This window comes from Lepidochelys olivacea, assembly GCF_965140295.1.
Source record: "Lepidochelys olivacea isolate rLepOli2 genome assembly, chromosome: 6".
NCBI lineage: Eukaryota > Metazoa > Chordata > Testudines > Cheloniidae > Lepidochelys > Lepidochelys olivacea.
Window position 1 is genome coordinate 112,639,770 of NC_140416.1, and position 11,984 is coordinate 112,651,753.

Genomic DNA, 11,984 nt, shown 5'->3' on the forward strand with positions numbered 1-11,984 from the left:
CCACTAAGCCATAGGGAACAGAGAGCAAGATTTTCTTGTACACCCCAGTCTTCTATGTATTCATAAATGCACAGCAGAGAATCTGCAGGGGATGATTTCTGGTGCACATCCATACGTTATGATTATCTGGAAGTGTCATTTTGGGCTATTAGCATTGAGCATGTCCTTTTAGAGTCATAAGAGAAAACTGACTGTGATAGTTATTACAACACTGCTAGAACGTTCTCAAATTGCCTACCCAAAGTGCCACAAAAAGGTACTAATTAAGGAGTAAATATTTCATTTGAAAGATGATTAAACTAGGGGCTTACCTACATAAGCACCTATTTTGTGGCAAATTGGGGTGCAAATCTACCCCACATTAAGTGTCCATGTGAATGTTGCTGCTGCACACTAAAAATTCCTTACTGCACTTGGATCTATCCTGCTTTGAAACAGTAGATTGATGCGCACTAGGGAACTTTTAGTGAGGAGCAGTAGTGTCCACATAGACACTACATGCATGGCAGGCTAGCACAGAGTAGATTTACATCTCAACTTGCCACAAACTGAGTGTTCATATTGGTAAGTCCCAAGAGTTTATAGCAGGGGTGGCTAAGCCAGGGTGGATAAAAATCAATCACTTTTTTTGATAAAAAGGTTTTTCCCCTCAAAAAGCAATCTAAAGATAGTTTTAATTAAGATACATTATAGCTCAAAGATATCTCATCATGGAATAGGGATTATACATTCTAATTCTATAGTATGAGACAATATATTCATGTAATACTTAAGAAACGTTTTGTAAATGAGTTCCAACAGTTCATGGATTAGGGACGCAATCTTATGGGGTTCCAGGGGCTTCTGTATAGATTATTTAGGTTAATCTTTCTATCTACTCAATGGGACTCAGTGCTCAGTCTAGAAGATACCATCAGAAATGCTTAGTTTTGCAGTTCTCAAACTGTGGATTTGTCTCCAGAAGTAACATGCTTGTTGACAGCAAAAATGTTTTTAAATAAATAAACAAAAAACCCCAAACAAACATACAGCGGTGAGAAATAACAGACCTCAACCCTATTGTCCCTCTGCAAATTTGTGTACAAAGAGTCAATCCCTTGCCTCTCTCTAAAAGTGCAAAGTTTCAAAAAGTTCAATGAATAGAAGATTGTTGGGGCAGAATAGATCCGGACAAGGAGAAGAAGTCTGGAGATAAATGTGAGAAGGGAAGGACAGGCAGTAAAAACAAAAGTGAAACTGTTTGGGCAGCATATTCCAGAAGTCTTCAGGTCTTTCTGAGCGTAGCCTTCATTGATTGGAGATCTACCATACCATTCTCTCACTAGAAGGGAAACCTACAATGGCAGCAGGCCGTAAAAGAGACCCAGTTTGGGAATATTTTAATGAAGTTCCTCTACCTGTGGGTAAAACAGGCATACATGCAAAATGCAAACCGTGCAACAAAAAAATGCAAGGCCTAGTTGTCTGAATGAAACAACATCATGAGAAGTGTTCCTTCTCAGGAGGAACCTCCTTTGAAGATGATGAAAGGAACATGTCTGAACATGCAGGATCTTCAGGTTGGTAACAACCAACAAGAATGCACTTTTATGTAGAAATCCATGATTAGAGAGTTTTCCTGACTAGTAATTTAATTTAAATCAAATCCACCCTGGGCCAAACCATGGCTTGCAAGCTGCATGCAGCTCTTTTACAGTTAAAGTGCAGCTTGCAGAGCCCCTCATACTCCCCCACCCTCCATGTACCAGACTGGGCAGGAGAGTTGGGGACCTCTACCTTGCAGTGGGGTGGTGGTGTAGGGGCTTCTGCCTAGCAGGGAGCGGAGTCTCAGGGCTTTAGCAGAAATGGGGCTGAAGCCCCAATCCTAGCAGGCACCTCCTGCGAGACTGAAGCCCCAAGCCTCGGCAGATGTGCCCTGGCTCTCGAACTTCTGAGGACTGTCATATGTGGCTTGGAGGGTCAGTAATTTTGGCCATCCCTGGTTTATAGGGAAACTTCGTATTATCAGCACAGACTTCCAATAAAAAAAACCTGCAGTCAAGTTAAGTTGCATAAATATTTTATGTTCTTAACTAATATGTAGCTACCATCTACTTCATTTTTCATATTAATTTCCCATTATACTGTCCTAATTCATATAATGTGCTTATACTGCACCCATCCCCAAGTTTGTTAGATCTTATGTTCACTTTCTCGCCTTCCCCTCACCCACTCTATTCTATATCAAGTTTTGTTGTTTTAAAACTATAGGGTCAATGGAGTTAAGGGACAGCTTGTCAAAAGTAGGAAGTTTTACATTTCATTCTAAGGCATTTAGTTTGCATCATCAACTTGGGCTGGTCCCAAGGAAGACTGAAAACGACATGACCTTGAATTTGATCCAGTAATCAATGGGAATCCAGTGAAGAAAGCATTGCTGATCAGAGATCCCAAGTGCATTGCATTATGGTAATCGATGCCTGAGTGACAAAAGAATGGCTCACTGCAGCCAGACCCAGAGCTGAGAAGATGGGGAGGCATTTTCCAACCAAAGCTATTTGGGTGTCCAAAGGCAGCAAGGAGTCAAGACCACAGGCCTTCCAATATCTAATTCTACCCTTGCTACAACCATGCAGCTCTCAGATTTTGAGTTAAGGGAGTCTACATGAGCTAGCTGTGTGTGCGCAGGATTATGCTGAAGTAAACAACATCTAAAGAACAGGTTTAAATTATATATTAAAGGCATAGTGTCAAGTGGATCTTAGATCTACTTGTGCAGCCAAGTTATTATTTCAACAGCTTCGCTTAGGATATATTCTACACTCTAGCTTATGCTTTAGATCAAGTTTGAACAATTCCAGACATCTGGATGAGACCGATCACCCTAGTATCTGTGTACAGCATACAAGACTTACAATTTAAAAACCACTTTCATACACAAGATCCAATACCTGAAAGTTCCCCTTAAAGTTCCTACAAAACTTCAACTGAGAAGGATACTTACAGGCTAGATAAGAAGAGCTGAAATATTTATGGAAATCCTAGACACATTCCAAAAGTGTAGGGAACACTAATCTTCTGGCAAGTTCCTGGCGGTAACAAGTCACTAGAAAAAAAGCCTAACCACTCAGGACTCATTCTTGGTTAGTTACCCTGAGTTTCCAGATAAACAGGTTCTGTGACACAAGGAGAAGGAAGGTGGTAGCAAAATCTTTTAGGATTTTGGAGACAGAATCACTTTAAATTTTACCTAGAGAATTTGACAGCCTGTGTGGCACACTGGTGCAACATGCTCTTACCTGACCATCACATTCAAGGGTCTGAAAAAAATGGGGGTGCAACTACTGTTCTTCCATTCTCTCTGCTCAAAACTTTCAACTTCAAGACCTCTCAGTACAATATACCTGCATGTTTAACTCAACTGTATGGCCAGATAAGAGTACCAATAGCTTTGGTGCCTGGTGCAGAAAAGTGAAACATTTTCGCCATGGAATTCACCATTTCGTGGCATGATGGAGAGGTGCCAGATTGCATGGCTACAGAAGACCAGAAGCAACGGAACCTTGAATGTAACAGTTCATACCTTTTAGGGCTATTGTTTCAGCGAGGAATCACTCCAGTGGTTTACACTTTCAAGGTTCTCTGCTACCAAATGGGCTAAAGTACTATTTCATGAACGGAGGACAGAGGAATGGTGGTAGCAATCCCAAAACCATTTTGTTGCAAACCACAGGTGGAGAAGCCCTGGTCAACATTCTAGGATATCACTCAGCGCTCTGATAAGTCAAGATGTGATTCAGTATGTTAAGGTATAGCACTTTTTGTTTTGCGCAATAGCCAACAAGATATTTGCAAAACATTGGCATACATGCTCATCTTCTTGGCAGAGACCTTACAGATACAGCTTGACTCCCAGAGGAGCTGACCTCTTACAGAGCAGACAGGCCCCTAACAGGTGGAGGGGGGCAGAGAGAAGACAAACCCTCTTTTTCAATTGGCAAAGCAAGAACCTAGCCTTGGATAATTAGATACTAGGTATTTTGATAATGATTATGTGTATCTTCCAACTAAGATTCTTAGGAGCTCCTTACAAAAACTAAGCCTTACAGATGCAATGGAGAGTCAGTACAGTATTAAGTGACCCAACTCCCAATCTTTTGCTCTAACAATTAGTCAACACTCCACCATTTAAACAGGCTGTGCTGGGATAGCCCCATTTATATAAAATGCACTTTTCAATGTTTCTCTCCTGATCAAGGTACAGAACCAATTTTTAAAGTTAATGGACGCCTAAGCATTTTGTGGAAATGCAGGACTGATCATTATAGTCCTGCATCTCCACAAGATGTTTGATAGCCCAAGCTAAAGAGATACTATTGCAGAAAGTCTGAAAACTACATTATCACTTATTTCTTACATGTCACTTACTAGTTGCCATGGCAAACTTATTCCAGAATCAATCCATCAATTCAGGAAGAGCCCGTTCTGAAGCAAGAGATTAGACTCTACTATAAATGTAAAGTGTCTCATGATCTCTTGATGCAGACAGTTCCCAGTAATGCAAGTTAATGCAATATTGGGCAAAGAACCCACCACTTTAAAAGTTTGTGGAATGTGAGCTTTTAATATAAAAATCTGGTAGAGCTGAAAGTCTGCATACAGAAGCATCCCAATTGCATTCAAGATACAACAGTTTTGATGCTCAACAAGCCTTGCAATGAAGTCAGTTTTCAGTAGTATTTTAGTCAGATGCTGAAACTTCTATACTTAGAACACAGAGTAAGATGAAAGTGGTTTAGAAGAAGCAATTATTGCCATCTATGCAGTTTATATTTATGAATCTTTCATATTTCAGTTATAACATTTTATGTAGTTCTCAACTTGAGAAGTACTTGTATTTTAACTAAGTTAAATTTGTTTATTGATAATCATTAAGCTTCTCAAATTTTAGAGCAGGAGGGAGGGGAGAGTTGAGGTGGGTGGGTGAAGACAGCCGTATTGTTCTAGCTGTTCCTCATCTTCTCCCACTGCCAAAATTTCTGCAGAAGACATATCCCAAGGTAGCAATTTTAAGACCTTCTCTTGAAAATAGTTGTTTTTTTTTAATTAAACCTTTCTAGACTGATCTAACAGGAAACAGGGAATGAGCAACAACTGACACTTCTATCTCCTTGTAGGCATCATTGAACTCAGCTGTTTCAGCTTTACAGAACAGAGTTGTCATACCTCAGACTACTCTAAAGAAGACTGTCTTTTTAAAAGAGACTTGAAATATGCAAGTCTAATTGACTTGCAAGTCTAACTGAAGTCTAAATATGCAAGTCTAATTGAAAAGTAGTATGTTTTATTGTAATAAAGCATCTTAACAGCTGAAAAGGGTGTTTCTACTAACACGGTTATAAACAGCTTATTTACAGCCATTGTTAATTTGTGATATTAAGAGATTACACAGAGGGAAGAATACTGGAGACAAGTTTTCCTCTGTATTCAATTGGTTCTAGTCAATACTAGAAAGTTAAAAACAGTCTCCTTAAGTAGGCAATCAAGCCTTCAATTAGTGGCCAGTAAGAAGTCCACATATACCAATTTTTGTTTTCATTAAGTGATATTTTATCCACAAAGATTTTTATATTTTTTTCCTGGTTTATACAAGAAGTTTTAGACTTCAAGTCCCTTGGTGACCATAGATGCCAAACCAAATGCATTTTATGCAAGTTAAGGATTTTTTTCTTGCCCCCTTTAGTGGCATCTCCTGCAACTTGATCAGTAAGTGACATTACTCATTACTGGTGCGCTTATGTGCACACTGATGTGCACAAAACTAGCTCCATGACAAGAGTACAGCAAGTGAGTGGTATGCCAATATGGAGAGTTTACACAAAGTGATCTGTTTTGAAAATGGTAGTTTTAAGGATTTGAGTCATTCAAGAAGTTGACTTTAGGACTATTCACCAATGAACATAATTCAGCTCCAAAAACATTTGTTAAGCTACCTTTTTCTAGTATTTATGTTACAGTAAAAAGTCTTACATGAACTGGGAAATCTTTCAATTTACTCTTGTTCATCATAGGTCTTATTGTATAATTTATCATGGAAGTCTGGAATTCCCAAGATCTTCCCCTTAAAGCTTGACCCTCATGATGAGGCTACAACATACCAGTTTAAATGCAGCATATAAAGCAGCTTGGGTAGTTTTTAAAGCTGTAGTGCAGCTAGTCTACAGTTATTTTCAGAGTTACGGGTAGGCAGAGAGAGGACTTTATTGCTTCTAAACTCAAACTGCAAGCCACCCACCAAACTGCATTTTGTAACTGGTTGCACTGTTTAAATAAATTACAGGTTGCTTTGCAACAGCTGCAAAGCCACCCTGGAAATGAAACACCAAGTGTTTCAGCTTCAATGCTTCCATAAAGTGGTGTGGGTAGTGGTGTAAAGGATTTGAGGGTTGACAGCTATTACTTGGGTGCTGGAAGTACTGTAAGTTTGCCTGAAGTAGAAAGGCCTGTTAAACTTTACGACTTATTCAGTATACAGGAACATAGTAGAGGGCAGCTGCAAGATAGGAATGTTTATTCTGACAAAAAACATTAGAGGGTCGATTGAGCTCAGAAACCTGTATTATGAGGACTACCCAATTCTCTGCCAATTTCAAGAAGCAGTACTAGAAACTGGCACAATAAAATAATGCCCTAACTTACCTCTACTTCCTCATGCACATCAAGTATAAAATGTTTTCAGATGCTAATGTTGCTCACTTAGCTTACTCAAAGTCTATAATTTCACCTCACCTGTATTTAACAGATGACTTTAAGAGAGAAAAATCTTTATTTAATGCTTGATCACATTTCAGCTAGCTGTTCAGTTGTCCCACGTATCACATTTATATAGTATTCACCATATTCCATCAGCAGGGAGCCTTATAATTCTATAGAAGACTAGGAAAGAGTTAAGTGTTGTCTTGGACATTAGAAGCTAAGCCACTTTGTACACAGAGATCAACATGTAAGAGCTTGTATCCATTCCAAAGTTCTTCATATGGATTTAAACAGCAAAAAATTAAAGTATCTTTCTAATCTGAAGCATCCCCTCTCCCGCCTGTACTACAAAAAGCCTCTTTTAAAACTGACCAGCTCCCCCATTAGTGGGAAATATTCGGAGGAAGAGAGTCTTCAGTAGTACTGAGGATTTAAATGTTGTGGGATTTATTTCTTTAGCATGGCCAGTCTTTAACCTGAGCTTCACCATTTAACATTTCCAAGGACTGCTGATTTCCAGAAGTACGAGGAAGATCGTTGCACAGCCCAAGGCAAGCGGGATCCAGTCATTTGTTGTTCACAACGTGAACGTGCTCGGCCCAAGAGCTGCCATAGTCGGGGTTCACCCTCCATTGTCAGGCTCCCGTCCTAACTCGGACACTCGGCCATGACGAGTCCCCATTGCCCTGGGCTACAGCCACTAGCCACCCTCACCCCGACGGCCCCGGGCAGCTGCCGAGCGGTGCCTGCAGGATCACACCTGCCCGGCGCGGGGCGGGGCGGCTGGAGTTGGCTCCCGGCTCGCAGCCTCTCCCGAGCTCACCCCGCTACGTGACACCGACCCCTCGCTCCCCTCCCCCACACCAGGGAGGCGGCTCCCCGGCTGCCAGTCACACGGGCCGCCTTGGATTTCGCGCCCCCCCCCCCAGCGCCAGTCAGCGTCACGCTTGGCTGCTGCGGCCCCACACCCCTGGGCAGGGCGCCACCAGGAGCCCTGAGACCGAGGGCAGCCCCCAGGCCGGGGGGCGAGGGGGCGGCGTGACCGGCCCCAATTCACCGCCCTGCCTCAGGCCAGGGCGACGGGGGCCCCCGCCCCTAGGGGACGGTTCCCAGCCTCCCCTGGGCGGGGCAGGGCTCCTGGCGTCTAGGCGCTGCGTACCCCACACGCCTACCAAGCCAGCGGCTTCGCCTCCCAGCCTCGGCCCCTCCCACCTCCTGCAACGGCCGCCCGCCCGCCAGCCACTTCCTCCCGCCCCCGGGGCCGGTCTAGTTCCAGAAGCCGAGCAGCTCGCGCCCTTCGCGAGCCGCCGCACGCGCTCTCCACTCACTCCCCACAGCCTGGGGCCAGTGCAGCGGCCGCCGCCTCGCCTCCCCACGCCCCAGGCTCACCGAGCTGCCGGCGCCCCCTGCCGGGAGGCTCCTTTCAATGCATGCCCCGTTTAACTGCAAGCAGGCAGCACCTTGCGCCACAAACAGGGGAGGCTCCAAGTCTGTGCAAAGCTGCAGGACCTGGAGCCAAAAAACAACGTATCTCCTTCCATGCAGAGGCAAATGCGTTTTGCACAGGCTTAGTGCCCACACCTGGTAAAGCAGGAACTGTCACGCAACTGATTTCCCAGTTGCTTCTGCAGAACTGAAACGCCCTTATGTAGTTACTTCTGGGATTAGTCTTCGTTGTATGTTTAATTTATTATTACACTGCAGCCAGTGCGGTGCTTTATATCTATTACTGCCACAAATATTCCCAGTCACTAGGCTGCAGCCTGTTGCAAGCGTTTCTTGAATGCCTCTCTGTCACACAAGGGAGTTAATACAGCTCCCCTAGCCCTAGAGATCCCGATCTGCAAGACAAATGAAATCGTTGCTGGTGAAAAGGGGAAACCCCAGCTTTGCAAATGTACATTCAAACAGCAAGCGTTAATATTAACCTGGTAACCATCACCTTCCATACCGTCTCTAACCTCCACAAGCAAAGAGCACACACTACCTTCAGTAGTCTACTAGAAGGATTGCAGCGCGGGATGGAAGGAAAAAGGCAACTCAAATTAGAAAGTGGAGCAACGAGCAAAGGGAGGTCATAACTATTCAGCCATCCATTTGCAACCATCGGGGGGGGGGGGGGAAACCTTATTTCTTAGGTTATTCCTTCCAGCCTATTCAACGCACAAAGAAAAAGGATTTTGCTTTGAGGAAATTAAAAGGTTACAGAAAAAGGGATGAGAGTCAACCTACCGGCCATGCAAACTGAAAAGGTATAACAATCCTGCCCACGTCATGATTTTTGCCCTGATAATATTTGTTGCTGTTCAAATAAAAAGTATTTCCACCGAGAACTGGGGTAGATCCGGATCCGTAGTTGCAGGGTCCAATGGGAGTGATCTTGGCCTGATATTCCTTTAAACAAACTTTCACATAAGTATCACATTCATCCCGGGTACAGTTCAGGTTCTGGGGACTTTTCATGCCATCACAACATTCCCCATTCAACAATTCTCCGTTTACATTCTTCACCGAGTTAAGCTGCAGCTCGAAATAGCCAGTGGATTGGGACACCTAAAAATAAAAATCAAAAGGGAGTCAACCTCATTACTATAGCGTCTTGGGAAAGTGCATGGAAGTTTGCAACCAGCCAATATAAGGTTTCCTCCCAAGCCTTCCAGTAAAGCGTTTTGCTATTAAAATTATATTTACTATAAAATAATACAACTAGAACTGTAGAGATGTTAGCACAGCAATAAAAAAGCTGCACTAGGTAACTGCACTGCAAAAGTACTGTACATAAATATGCCACTGCAAGTGATATAGACACATTTTAAAATCCCTCAAGGCTGAATAAATTATCGAGAGAGGTATGAAGAGACGTAGTATACAGAAGTGAGCACCCAACTCCTGAAATACAACAGTAATTATGATCTCTGCAAATGCAACCTTGTTTTCATACAGAACCGCTTAAACTACATGGGCGTGAAGAAAATGTAGCTGCAAATTCTATGTTCTTCTAACACGGCATATTGATTTCCTCCCCCCTCCTTTAAACCCACGGATCCAATGCCATGAACAGGAGACTGATTGAAAGGCTACAGAGACAGAAAGAAGCCATGGCAACCCCCACAATGAGATCAGGGCTTTAGGTCTAGGAGCCATGCCCCAAAAGGGGCAATGCTAAAAAGACAGTTACCCCTGGCTACGAAATTAAATGCATTCCCCCCTCCTCCACCGCACCCCGTTTGGTGGGAGAGGTGTATCCCTTTCAGGGAGGAAAGCCTTCTGCTCCAGCCCCCCCAGGGCATTTCCCCAGCACCCTGCAACCGCCAATCTTCTTACCTGCACCCTCAGAGTTAGGAGCAGCACCAGGCTCAGCGCTGCTGTGCGGGGAGCCCAATGCCGCCTGCTAGAACCCAGCATGCCTGCTGCTCCGAGCCGAGTGGTGCTTGATCAGAGACGGGCGAGGAAACCAGCCATGGACCGGCCTCTGCACAGAGCATCGACGGCGAAGCTCTCTACATGCACACGGCGGAGGCTCCTCTGCTGCCCGGGAAGCTTTTCCCCAACGCCCCGAAAGGTGCAGGGCATGGGCTGTCAGCGCGGACCGCCGAGAGCTCCCGCAGTAGCAGCGCTGGTCCGCAGGCAGCTCGGCTCGCTCTCTGCGCGCCCGCACCGCACGAACACCCAACAAGTAGGTGCCAGAGTGACAGCTTCATTACCCATTAGTCACCGGCGCCTCAGCCTTCATATTAATGAGGGGGACGGGCCCAACCCAGGAGCGGGCGGGTGTGGCCACGCGGCGCTGCTCCTGCTCTTAAAGGGCTGGGGACGGGGAGACGGAGGGGCGCGCCGGAGAGGGGCACGGCCCCGGCCCCGGCCGCGTGCGCGCTAAGCATAGCCCAGGGGGTGCACGCCGACTGGCCGCAGGGATCGGGCGTGCGCGCCCCAGTACTCCTCGTGCGTGCACAGGCAGCCACCTGCGCGCGGGGGGTGCCCCGTCCACTGCGGCGTGGTCAGAGCTGCGTGCCCCGTGGATTGGGAGAGGCGCGCCGTCCCTCGTTCAGCGGGTGTCTCGGGGGGGGACTTTACCAGACCTTGGCAAGCCCAGAGCAAACTGGGACGGGGGTGATAAGACAGCAGCGAGGGCGAATGCACCGGTTAGAAGCCCAGTCCTCTTCCCTTCCCTGCCCCCACCTGCTGCTGGGAAGGGGAAGGAAGTTGGGGGAGGGGGTGTCCCTTTTTTTTCAGTCCACCTTTGTGTAATGAGACATGTGACGTTGCCCTCTGGCTGATGAGAAGGAAAATGGATTTTTCCCTGTCTTACCACCCAAGGGCCCCTGGCCGGGGAGAAGATGTCGATACTACTCCACTTCTGCCAAGTTTCCTGCTAGCTGAGAGAAGGCCGGCTGCTCTGCGCCCCATCTACCAGCCTCCTGGCTGCTGAAAGGGGCGACTCCAATTTCTGCTCCTCCACAGCCTCCATTTTTGTGGTCGTCTCCTTTCTGAATGGCTAGAGTCCCGACTTCTGCTGTTGCCCACAGCTTTCCCAAGCAGCCGCCTCCGCAGAGCGAAATTGACAGGAATCTTGCCATTTTACTGCCCTCTACATGGTTCTGAACAGTACCGACCAAACTGAGCAGAGTTTTGTTAATTTCACTCTGTTTGAGAAATCTCAGAACAGCAGAGGCCGTAGAGTTGCCTGTGCAACCTTAATTTGCCCCCCTTTTGCCCAAACATTATGACACAGTCCTTAATTGCAGGATCACTTTTTCTTCAGGACCCCTGCTTTATTCTGCACATGCTACAGACCTATTCTGGGAATGAATCAGAGTGTTGGAGAGGAGACTGTTGTCTGTAAGATCCCTACTTCATTTGTTGCAGAAGTTGGAAGGTGTTTAGTGAATGAGTCAGAGGTTTGTAGGAAGAGAAAAGAGGGTCTCATTGTTAAAGCACTTGAATGCTGCCTTGGAGAACTGGATTCTGTTCCTGCCTGCACCACAGATTTCCTGTGCAATGCTAGGCAAGTCGCTTCAACCATATTTCTCACAGGTAGTCACTAATTGTGTGTTCCTCATTTCCTGGGTGCCTGACTTGAAATGCTGGGGCCTGATTTGCAGAAGTGCTGAATACTCACAGGTGCACTGAAGTCAATAGGAGTTGTGCTTTAAACATATGAAATGTTATCAAATGCTATGTACTCTGAAAAATCAGGGCATAGGCATCTCAAATTGGGCACCCAAAATGAGTGGCGACTTTTGATCTTT

The 11,984-nt window shown here is 45.4% G+C and overlaps 1 protein-coding gene across 2 annotated transcripts in view; it reads right to left on the reverse strand.

Annotated features, from left to right (window-relative positions):
- JAG2 (jagged canonical Notch ligand 2) overlaps positions 1-10,525 on the reverse strand; it is a 96,468-nt gene extending 85,943 nt beyond the window's left edge. For both annotated transcript variants that reach the window (XM_084631346.1, XM_084631345.1), the window contains exons 1-2: positions 10,060-10,525; positions 8,968-9,288 (exon numbers count right to left, since the gene is read on the reverse strand). In XM_084631346.1, the coding sequence (XP_084487472.1) occupies positions 8,968-9,288; positions 10,060-10,140 (402 nt within the window). In that variant the 5' untranslated portion in view covers positions 10,141-10,525. The remainder of the gene's footprint in view (positions 1-8,967; positions 9,289-10,059) is intronic.
- Positions 10,526-11,984: the final 1,459 nt, after the last annotated feature.